Consider the following 12718-nt stretch of genomic DNA (forward strand, 5'->3'; position numbering starts at 1 on the left):
TATGATTTATTATTTGATACTTCCATAAATGTGAGGCCTCTAAAGGTGGGACACACTAAAATCTTCACATTTAGCATGTTTACAACCAGTGACTCTTCATGCTAGGTTAACTTTATGTTAGATAACACTCTACCTGACATACTAATAGTTCTCACAACAAAAAAATATGGGATTTGGGCATCTAAAGCTTTTAAACCAGTAATGAGATACCAAAGTGTTTCGTATTCATGGAAAGTGCCTGGTATATATCACACATTTAACTGCAGTCCTCTCCCTCCATCTGTAAAACACAAGCAACTTCTACAGTCCAGCAGGTTTCATTTACGAGAAGCGCAATCAATCAGACAATAAGAACCAATTCGTTTTCTCTCTATTAAAGAAAGTACATTCCCAGTTTGCAATATATATCAGATTACAATTAAGAGCCGATCCATATTCCAGCACGGAGACCCCTACTTTACTTTGTCAGACAGGAGCAGAACTGGATTTGGACTTTTTGGGGTCAATGGTAATCGAATAAAACTAAAATCAGAAACTTCAGAGTGAGAGATGCATAACCAAATGATGAAAAAGCACTTTGAAGACTGCAATTACAAACAATAAAATGAGCAGATTGCACTTTGTGCATATGCAGGTTTTGTTTGTAAAAAAACAACAACAATTTTGTACAAATCAATTTAGAACAATACAATATCATTTTAAAAGTTAGTGTAATTAGGCATCGCAAAATGAGTATGTACATTTGCAGCTATTTAACTTGCTGAAGATTAGATTCATGTTACTTTAAACAGCTAGCTCTCTGTAATTCTCACATGGTCGCCCACTGAAGCTAAGCAGGGTTGTGCCTGGTCAGTACCGGGATGTAAAACCACATGGGAAAACTAGGTTGCTGCTGGAATTGGTGTTAGTGAGACCAGCAGGGGGTGCTCAACCTGTGGTCTGTGTGGGTTCTAACGCCCCAGTATATTGATGGGGACTCAATACTGCTCAGTGGGCACCGTCTTTCGGATGAGACTTAAACCGATGTCCTGACCCTCTGTGGTTGTTAAAAATCCTAGGATGTCCTCCATAAAAAAAGAGTAGGGCTTTAATTCAGGCAACCTGGCCAAATTTGCCCACTAGTCTCTGTCCATCATGGCTTAATAACCATTAAAGCTCTTTGAGTGTCCAGAAATGCAATGTAAGGAATTATTATTATTATTAGTTTTTATTAAAGATACTTTATACTTTAATGATTACATTTAGCACTATTCACTACATTTAAACAAATAATACTTCTTATGAATAAAGCTGAATGTGGATACAGTGGATACAGAGCTGTATTGTGCAAGGCAGACAGGTGATTGTCAAAACTGAAAATCTTAAAGTAGATCTCCGATCATTGAATGGATCTCAGAGTTAGGATGAGTGGCAGCTTTTGAAAATCTTTTCTTTAGTTCACATGGAGGGATTGAAATGTATTTGGAACATTTCTGGATTTCTGTGAGCCACAATGCTAGCAAACATGTAACGAGACAAAGTAATAATAATAATAATAATAATAATAATAATAATTAAGGCTGGAATATTGACAAACCCCCACCCTCTTTTAAATTATTTTTATGTGTTTTGGTTTGGTTTGGTTTATTTTGTATTGTTCTGCTTTTATGCTAATGCTCAGTGTTTGATATTCATCTGCATTATTTGCAAAAAAAAGAAAATCCATAAAAAGTTCAAATCATGAAAAAAAAACAAGATAATCTAAAGGAGTGTTTCTTAACCACATTCCTGGAGGACCACCAACACTGCATGTTTTGGATATCTCCTTTATCTTTCACACCTATTACAGGTCTTTTAGTCTCTGCCTTCAGCTATTATGTCTCCCGCTGCTGGAATCAGTTTCCAGAAATGATCAGATGTGCTCCAACATTAGGTACATTCAAATCAAGACTTAAAACACATCTGTTTAGCTGTGCCTTTACTGAATGAGCACTGTGACACATCCGGCAGATCGCACTATTATGTTTTTCTCTTCTTTTTCATTCTTTTATAACCTGTTTTAACACATTTTAATCTGTTTTTATCTGCTTTAATCATTTTTACTTCTTTTAATCATTTTTATTTTCTTGTTTCTTTTATTCTTGTTTATGTAAAGCACTTTGAATAACCAATCTGTATGAAATATGCTATATAAATAAACTTGCCTTGCCTTGCTTTGCTAATGAGCTGATGATCTGAATCAAGTTTGTTTAGTTAAGGAGACATGGAAAATGTGCAGTTGGTGGTCCTCTAGGAACGTGGTTGAGAAACATTGATCTAAACTTAAAAAGCAATTCAATTTGGAGGTATAAAGGTCAACAGTAAGCGAATCAAGCCAAAAGCACACTTTCAAGACAGTAAATTTAAATGATAAGCAGACATGCACTTTTGTTGTTTTGATGGTAACTCACCGATGGCGCAGTCTTCGCCACTCCAGCCCTGCTCACACACACACCCTCCCGTCTGGGTTTGGTACGTCCCATGACCTGAACATTGCTCTTTGCAGGCTGGAAGTGCCGTTTCACAGCTCTCCCCTCCCCAGCCTGCAGAACACACACACTCTCCACGAACGCACACGCCGCGACTTGAGCACAACGGGTCCACGCAGTCCACTGTAGACACAACCAAACACAGACACATAGATATATACATAAGTGATTCATAGATTTGATTACATGTGCATCCAGGATGTATGTGCATTTAGAGACATTTTAGACATGCTAGTTTTCCCAGAGGAGGTTACGAAAAACTGGGGCTTCGCTGATGTACTTCATGATTTTAATTCTGTTTGAATCGAACACGTCTGGGTTTTTCTTCTCACAACTCAGGCAGAAATTGTGGTGCAAATTACCTCTGAGACATCTAATCCCATCCGAACAGGAAAGCATGTGATTGAGGTATATTATTGTTTTCACAACGCATCACCTCCTGTATTTCGACCTTCATCAAACATCATAATTACAGCGGAATTCTTTTTGCTGTCTAGTCCATCTTCATTATGAGCCATTTTTTGCATTAGTTCTGGACAGAATAACATTTGAGTTTAAAAAAAGAAAAGAGATGTGAGACAGATAAGCTGATGATTACTGTCATGTTTTGAACTAAAAATCGTTAAATGGCTGATATTAAAAAACACAACGTTTTAACCAAATGAGTTAAGATTGAAACACTAAAAATCTATTTTTGTATTTGTATTTAAGCATTACAAAATGATTATGTACTGTATGAAAAATTAACATTTAACACAATTAAGATTACATTTAACACAAATTACAGATGTGGAAATGGGCGGGTTTTTTTTTTACTGCGGTCTGCCTCATTTCCTGCTGCAGCTAACCTAAAGTAGTTATTAAAATGATTTCAATATAGCTCAGGCTATTTTATCTAGAACAATGACACTATTGTGTTGAGCCAAAAGTAGACACGCAAGTTTTATGCCTTTCTGTTGTATTCATAGTTTGTATTATCTCCAAAATAAATAAATAAAGAAACCCAGCCTATCGCGACATCGACAGAGCTATGAAGTGAGCCATGCATAAACACACCTTTCAAACTTAAATAAATAACAAAACAGGATTTAACACATACCTGTCAACATTGGGATGTGAAAATAAGCCCCCCCCCCCCCCCCCCCCCCCCAAAAAAAAAAAAAACAACAGATAAAAAAAAAAAACACCGCCCAAATTACTAAATATGTTCATCCGTTCATCTAGACCTGTTTCACTGTAAATAAACATTTAAACGATCAGTAAAAGAAAAGATAAATAGTATACATCAGCAGTAAATAAATTAGCAAACAGTTTAGCTTATTAAAGTTTATAGCTATTATAAAGACATAGAATCAAGTTATCAAATCTCATTAAAATTCATCTTTTCTTCACTGTATAACTTACACCTTCTGATTAAAGAGCAGCGAATGAATTTCTCCTTTATTTAGATGTTTTGTTTGATTGCATTAAATAACTGAGGTGCCACTTTAAAAATGCACACATCTAACATTATAATGAAAGCATTCGATTGCTTTCCTAACGTTCTATGCTCATTTAGAACAAAATTAGTTGTGTTTGAAAAAACCCCACCAAGATCGACATCTTTAGATGTTATTCATAAAAATTATGTTTATATGTCTGTTCAAACACTCACCCAAAACCCAGACTTTCTATTTATCATTATGGAGCGCGTCAGCTGACAGTCACGCACCGATATTTTTTATTACTCATCTATTTTTTATTACTCATTTATGAATAGAAATTTTTTTTAATCTAGACTTTTTTCTGATGCAAAAAATAATAGAAAAAATCCTAATTCTCATCTCGCGCTTAGACAACACAGGAATACATCACATCCGGTCGGCCGGTAGCATACGGTCTAGCCGCAGGAGTTAAAATATTTGAACGTATCCGCAGCTCAAATCGGATCCGAATTTTCTGCATATGGAAATGATCGGAACTCCACGCAGCTCCCGGACTACTCTCCATTGGAAATGAATAACTTCCGGTTTGTCGTCTGTCGTATGCATTGCAAAGGCGGTTTTAGTCATGGCATTCTGAGACGCGCATTTCTAAAGACCACATCTGTATAGCAGTTTTGGGTTTAAATATGTGTAAACTGAACTCAAAGATAATCTAAACTAAAAACATCAGCTATTCTAACAAGCTCACTATTTATTTTGGTTAAAAATACAATGAATAAAATTTAGTTTAAATTTTTTTAATTTTAGTTTTACCCAATTCATCTATAGCGCATGCCTTTGAACTGTGGGGGAAACTGGAGCACCTGGAGGAAACCAATGAGGAGTACATGCAAACTACACAAAGAAATGCCAACTGGCCCAGTCGGGACTCGAACCAGTGACCTTCCTGCTGTGAGGTTAGATTGCACACCACTGAGCCACTGTGTCACCCCTGTTTCCTACTTTAATATATTTTAAAGAATAATTTATTCCTTTGGTGGTAAAGCTGAGCCGTTACTCTAGCCTCCAGTGTCCTTCGGAAATTATTAAACAGATGTACATAAAATATATAATTGCATTTGATGTTCCTCATTTGCAAACTGTGCCTGTTTAATGAATAAATGTTAAAATCTTCAACTTAAATCTCTTTCTCTTCTGGTATATATCTAGATTGTATAAATCCCATTTGGTGTGAATTACTACATGAAATCAAGGGCATCCTCTTGTAGCTCAAACGTCATTTAGAAAATTAACTCTGTCTGAATAATGCTCAAGACAGAGGCAGACAGGGTGAAACACGAAAACACCAAAGCCTATTATGAAAAAAAAAAAACATGTAAATTCCAATTACAACTGCAACAATATGTTCACTTCAGTGTGTGAGTGTGTGTGTGTGTGTGTGTGTGTGTGTGTGTGTGTGTGTGTGTGTGCGCGCGAGTGTGTGTGCGTGCGTGCAGTGGGAAGGTGTCTGATGGAAAAGCTAATTTGGTGGATGGATCTACATGGGATTAAATTGAGTCTCTCTCTCTAACTCTCTCTGTCTCTCTCTCTATCACCGAAATGGCGGCAATGAATTTTCAGCTTAATGGTTAGGGGAGAAAGTGTGTTTAAAATCCAATTACAGGACATTCATCATAAACAAGCTGTGAAGATGGACTAGAAGCTCTGCGCACACACACACACATGTACTTGTGCACTCTGCATGATGGTGGTGTTGCAGATGAGGGTTATTTGTGCTTCAAACTCAATTTTTCTATCTAAAAATGAATCTCGTCCATCAAATGATGAGCACGTTTTAATGAAAGATGTGAGTCTGTGTGAGAGAGAGAGCCGTACCTTGCTCACAGTTATCGCCCTTGAATGCAGGAGCACACACACAGGCTCCGTTGACACATTCTCCATTGTTAGAACAGGTGGGATCAATACACTGGCCTTCCTCCACCTCACACTCTGCCCCCTTCCATCCAGTGTGACACACACACACTCCTTTCTCATAATCGCCGTTTCCACTACACAACACCGGGCATGAGTCTGAAATTAACAAACAAAAAAAAAAACTAATTAGCACAAACATGCATAATTAGATAATGAGTTTTTCGGTTAAATTGCATCTGTGTGGCATTGTGAATGTAATATTTTGTCAAAATGAAGGTTTTGTTTTCGGTGTATAACTGAAATTATACCATTATTGCACACCAATACTTTTACGTAATTATATAGTAAATTTGTGCTTAATTGCCATAATGTTGTGAATGATTGTGTTACATATTGTTTGTTTGTTTGTTTAGACTTTATTAATCCCAAAGGGAAATTCAGGCCACAGCAGAGCTCTCCATACTATAAGATAAATAAAATAAAATAAAATAAATCACATATATAAAAAGACAATAATATTAACCTTATAGTGTGCTTTTACACTTGGTTCAACTTCCTGGACTTTACCCAAGTTCGATTGTCCCCCCTTGCCACCTTCACGGTTGATTTGTGTTCACACTGTCTTGTTTCCTTCTGAACCCCGGTACGCTTGCGTCATCGACGTGCTGTTGTGTGTACGGCTGTTGCTAGGTGACGGACACGAAAGCAAAGCGACAAAATGGACAGACGTACGCACATACGGTCGTTCTGCTATTACTGAATCTTTTGGTTTTGGCCATACAGAAAGCGACTCGCATCACTTTATATATTTACAAAAATATTATAAACGTTCAGAACATGTCCGCAGAAGCTGTTTTTGAGGAGACTAGCAGACATTATTACTGTGATTTGAGAGTCCTGCTTGTCACCAAGGTACAGTATGTGATACACACACACACGCACGCACGCACGCACGCACGCACGCATGCACACATACACACACACACACGCACACACACGCACACACACACACACACACACACACACCTGTACTTTGCCTACCCAAATTCAAAAGCTTCCCAAATCCACATGCAGAGGTGTAAATTCAAATGTTTGGTATTATTTTAAAGAAAACCCTTTGAATTTTTATAAAACACTGTTGAAAGCGATTAAAATAATTGTATATGTTGTCTGTTTTATAATAAACCCCTCCAAAAAAGAGGCACTTATTTTTTTGGTAATCTCAGATTTGAAAGTGTACCTTTTAGGTTCTGTGTGGTCTAGGTTGCTGTAATTAATTTTGTTGGTTCCTGCACATGTCAGTAATCAGAAAATAGAAAAATGCATGGTTTCCGCTACATTCATTCTTCCATGACAGGGCGCCACGCCAAGATTCATCCAGCCACAGCTACATTACAGCTTCTCATTCAAAACATTCTATTTTTTTTTAATAGCGGGTGATAATCGCACTAAAACGTATTAAAGGGTAAGTGAATTATAACAGCGCAAACTTTTCTGTAACCGTTGTAGTGCTGTGCGTCATTTGTTTAACCCTTTAAGGTTGACAGGTGCGTGATGCGTGAGGCCAGCAAACACGACGTATAGCCGTTTTACTTTATTTCAAGACGCATTAATACCAGAGGCATTTATAAATATTCCTAACAAATCTAATAAATGTTGGAGACATACTCGTTACATGAATGCACTAAATCGCACCTCAGCAGCGCTTATTTGAGAGCGCACAAGAAGATCTGCGCGCTCTTAAAGCGGCTTATATTTGAGGGGCGTGCAAAAAGTTTTGAGACATCACAGACCCGGTACCAGGTACGCAGAGCTTTTAAAATTACATTCATACTGCACACCTTAGTTTCAAACAATGAGTAGACACTAGTCCATATCTACAGTATTATTGCTATTACAATTCAGCAAATTCATCTAGTATGACTTTGGTTATACAATCTGATCACTGTTGGTATAAATTACTTCCTGTTCATCATACAGACAAATCTGTGCATCATTCGATCATCTCTTCTATAGTGGGGAGTACACACCCCACAACCAAACCTGCCTTTTTTATACGCTTATTTAATTTGTTTTTTCTCTTTCTCCAACAGTCCCCCTCCCCAACAAACATCAAATTTTGTGATTGTGTTGCAAATACGCCGATGTGTGTTATTGTTATTATTATTATTTTTTTACCTTTTGAACAATCTGGTCCTAAAAACCCAGTAAAACAGTGACAGTGTCCGGCGACACACTCTCCGTTGCCGTTACAGTTAGTGGAGCATCCATCTATTGTTTCTGAACACACAAACACAACACAATTTACAATGCAATTAATTAATTAATTCTGAAAACATACACACTGAAAATGTATTGTTAGCACACAATTATAGAGCAAACACAAATTATATAATGGTTTAGTTTATATTAAAGTGCCCCTATTATCCTGTTTTAAGGACTTATAAATTTTTTGCACAATTGCTACATAGATTTACATCCAAAGTGGAAAAAAACAACAAAACAAACAACAAAAAACATTTTTTCCTAAAATATATATTCGAGCAGCATAATTTTTCACACTGTAATAAATAAATAAATAAATAACAACATGGATTAAACTTTAAAAAGTAAACAAAAATCTGTACATTGTGTATGCAGTGGTCCCTCGCCATAACGAGGTTCACCTTTCATGGCCTCGCAGTTTCGGCCTCGCAGATTTTTGTAGTGTAATTTGACATGCTTTTTTTTTTTTGACAGCACATTGTGTTCTGTGTCCTGATTGGTTGTAGACTATCTTCAATCAATCTCTTCCATGCCGAGTCTTCTATACAGTACAGAATGTGTGTGTTCAGCTTAGCCTATTTTCATGAACCTTCGATCATTAACAGCGTGACTCTGAAGACCTGTACACAATGTCGACACAACATTCTGCACTCTCAAAGGCACCTGTGGTAGTACGCAAAATGCAGAGGAAGATGCTAACTATCGCACAAAAAGTTGGACATGCTAAAGGAAGGCAGAAGTTACGCGAGTGTTTAAACAAGAGAGAAAAGTGTGAAAATGTTTTACAGCCTTAAAACATCTATAATAATTGTAAAAATAAAGCAGAGTACTTTGTGGATTTTACCTATTGTGGGCTATTTTTAGAACATAACTCCTGCGATTAATGAGAGACCACTGTCAGGCCCGTAGCCAGCCTGGTGAAAGGGGTGGTTCTTTTTTTCTCAAAAAGTGGAGCTTTTTGCATTTGTAGGCCACAGAACATGAGACTGATTCCTGTGACGCTCCGGGGACAGACGAGTCTCGCTGACGTCCAGCTTCTCCAGTGCCTAGACTGCAGCTCTGCACAAGACGGTTGGCCATAGGAGATATGGTCGTGCCCAACTGAGCCTGGTTTCTCTCGAGGTTTTTTAATTCTTCACTTTCGCCAATTGGTGAAGTTTTTTCCTCGCCGCAGTCAACACTGGCTTGCATGGTTCGGGATCTGTGGAGCTGCGCATCGATGGATTTGCTTTTCAGTGTTTGGACTCTCAGTAGTGATTATTAAACCACACTGAACTGAGCTAAACTGAACTGAACTTAAACTCTGAAAACTGGACTGACACTGTTTCAATTTACTATGATCTTCTATGTGAAGCTGCTTTGACACAATCTACATTGCAAAAGTGCTATACAAATAAAGATGAATTGAATTGAGGCTACTATTTAATTATGAGATTTAAATACTGCATTTAAGTGACACTTTAAGCAATATTTTAGCTGATATAGACTGTCATATTGTCATGATACCTCCTAAAAATGGATGACAACAATAGCCAAAACAATATTCAAATTATTTTAATATGGGCAGCTTCCAGTGCTTCACACATTTTCATTGGTCATTTTTTGATTCTAAGGTCGAAGATTTAGAATAAAAGTTACTTGTAAAATGTTTTACTCCATTAAAAAAAAATACAGTACTGTAAGATGACTTCTCTTACATCAGATTATATGTTTTCTTGCACAGCGGGATGTTGGACTCATGAAAAATAATTGTTTGCATTGGTCAAAACTGATTAGCTAAAGTCACACTGAAGCGACAGCCAACAGAGGACTCTACTTGGTCTTAAAACCTTTTTTGATGGGTTATTTTCACTTTTTTTATGATGGCATAGCAGTCAAAATAGGACAAAAGAGCTCATGTATGGGACATATTCTAGACCTTTGTCAGTAAGGGGTGGGTCTTCCGAACCACCCAAACTCCTCCCCCAGCTACGGGCCTGACTGTACTGTAAGAAACAGCATGAACACAGTGATACCAGCAGTAAAAATCATTTTGGTTTTCACCTTATTAATTTAAGCATTATCCTTTGGAAGTGCATGTATTTGCTTTTGCAGCACAAAAAAACACCATTTCGACATGTTGATAACACAAATCAAACCCTTCCACGGCTCAGCGTTTCAGGGTTAAAACAGATGTTAATGATGAACATCACAGCCTCGCATTTATTCAAATGAAAATTTATTATAAACCTTCATAGGTTTATGCAGGAATTAAGACCGGATTTAATGATGATTTATTTCAGGCACTTCAGAATCAATTCTTTTTTCTAGAAAACAAGAACTCTATTTATCATGTTCTTTAAAACACTGCAGACATGTCACATTTACAGCAACATTACACACAACAACAACAAAAGCTAAAATCTGGAAAGCATAACAGGGGCACTTTAAACATAAAATAATTCAAATTAAAGAAGAAGAAAAAAAGATGTCTCACCTATGGGCGTGCTGTACACAACCACCTGTTCCATCTTGCGGCCATCATTATAAAAGGCCAGGTACCAGGTGCCAACATCAAGATATTCAACGAATCCCGTCTCCTGTAGGGCAGACATCAGGAGACTCCGCGGAGGAGCGATCGGAGATTTGACATTCCGGGAATCCTGCTTTATCAGCTGTCGCCCATCCAGCAACTTCACAAAGTCAAACTGGAGGAAAAAGACATGCGTAGCTAATGTAAATTGTGTTAAAAAGAACAATTCAATTCAATTCACAGCCTTGGCATTGACCAGCCATAACTCGGATATATAACTTCAGTATTTCCCTGCACTCTGTGTCTCCTTGGTGATGCTGACAGCCTTGGCAGACTCCCCCAAGAAAACAAGCTTCTATTTATATGGCCAGAACGTGCCAAAACATGCAACCTACAGAACTGGAAAAAAATACATCAAGTATATCCACCCAACACTGGCAATAACTCACACTAGATTCGTTCATCTAGAGAAACAGGAGTGTGTCTGACAAATCCTCTGAAAGCCTTGATGTCTGGAATTCTATTTTTAGACCGCTTTATTATAAAACCATGGTACAGAAGATGTTCATTATGTGCTCGTGTCGGAAATCTCCACATGCTAATTAACTTCTTGTTTTTTAGAAAGATTTATGAAAAAATAGATATATGATAGATATGATATAGAACAACAAAAAGAAATAGCAGTAGTGAAAAATAAAAGTAAAAAAAATAATAATCAGCTAATAAAAGTAAACAAAAGGTAATAGATTTTTCAAATTAAGTAAACAAGAGTGTAAACAAATTAAATTAAGGATCTGTGGTGCCAAATAAAATAGAATTATATAATAAAATAAAATTAAAAATAATAATATTACAGTGTAATCTTACAAAAAAAAAACATCTAATGTAAATAAAATGAATAAATTATAAGTGAAATTGTCCAAAAACAAGCAAACAAAAAATATAAAACAAAACATTACATTGTAATATGAATATAAAATAATAGTAACAATTAAAAAAAATTATCAGTAGTGCAAAAAAACAACCAAGGATGTATCAGTGTATTCTATATAAATAAAAAAACTGTACTAAACTGCACAACGTACATAAGAATAGGGTGACAAATCAGTAAAGCAAATAAAGATCACTAGTTATGGGTGTGTTTTGAGAATAATCAGAGTCTCATCTTTCATTCCCTTTAAGAGTCAGTTGCATCGCGCCATGGCACATTTTCTATTTACATGGCGGTCTTTGTAAGTGGAAAAACTGAACATTAGCCTACATATATAATTTTGTTTGTTAAGCGCAAAGATTTGTTTCAGAACTATTTCTAAACCTGACAGGTAGACAAATCTAAACTAATACTAAAAAAATCCAACAAATAAAAATAATAATATAAAGCAAAAATAAATAAAGCTAATATAAATAAAATAGTAAAAGTAATATAAAAAATATAAGTATTTAATAGCGTATAAAGTATTTTTAATTATTTATAATTTTATACAATATACCAAATATTATATATAATTTAAAAAAATATATATATTTTTTTAATGTAATTTTTACAGTATATATGCATGTACCACAGCAGACTTGGTAATAAAAAATGAAAAAGACAAAACAAAGAGCTATCAAATTATTGAAAAAAAAAAATACAATAAAAAATATACAGTTTTTATTAATAACCCTTTTACTGCCTGCTCTACCAATGGTTGATCATGTTTTGATTGTTTTAAATAATGACTGTTTTAAACAGTGGTTTACACACACAGCATTGTTGGTTTACAAAAAAAATAAATTAAAAAAACATAATCCTGTTGAACTATTGATTTTGGTTTTATGGTATACAAATAAGAAAAAGTGTTACATGGGAATCTGAAATATTTTAGGGCATACTTCAAAATTTAAAGATGATTTAGTTTTCAAAAAATTTTTATTTTGATTATTTTTTATTTGTCTTACACTTCATATTTTCCTGATTTTTATAGTATATGTATTAATTCCAGTACTTTTCCCAAAAACCGACATATTAACCATAAGGTAGAGGTTGATATTTTAGAAATTATGGGATGTGTTGAAAAAATTGCTTTGAGTGTATTAACCAGCGACATTAGAAG

The 12718-nt window shown here is 35.8% G+C and overlaps 1 protein-coding gene across 1 annotated transcript in view; it reads right to left on the bottom strand.

The window, feature by feature from the left end:
• Positions 1 to 12718, bottom strand: part of LOC130229017 (teneurin-1-like) — a 323020-nt gene that overhangs the window by 103890 nt on the left and 206412 nt on the right. The window contains 4 exon segments of the mRNA XM_056457598.1: positions 2430 to 2630; positions 5807 to 6001; positions 8024 to 8125; positions 10587 to 10797. Coding sequence (XP_056313573.1) covers positions 2430 to 2630; positions 5807 to 6001; positions 8024 to 8125; positions 10587 to 10797 — 709 coding nt within the window.

The sequence above is a fragment of the Danio aesculapii genome, chromosome 5, assembly GCF_903798145.1.
Source record: "Danio aesculapii chromosome 5, fDanAes4.1, whole genome shotgun sequence".
Lineage (NCBI taxonomy): Eukaryota > Metazoa > Chordata > Actinopteri > Cypriniformes > Danionidae > Danio > Danio aesculapii.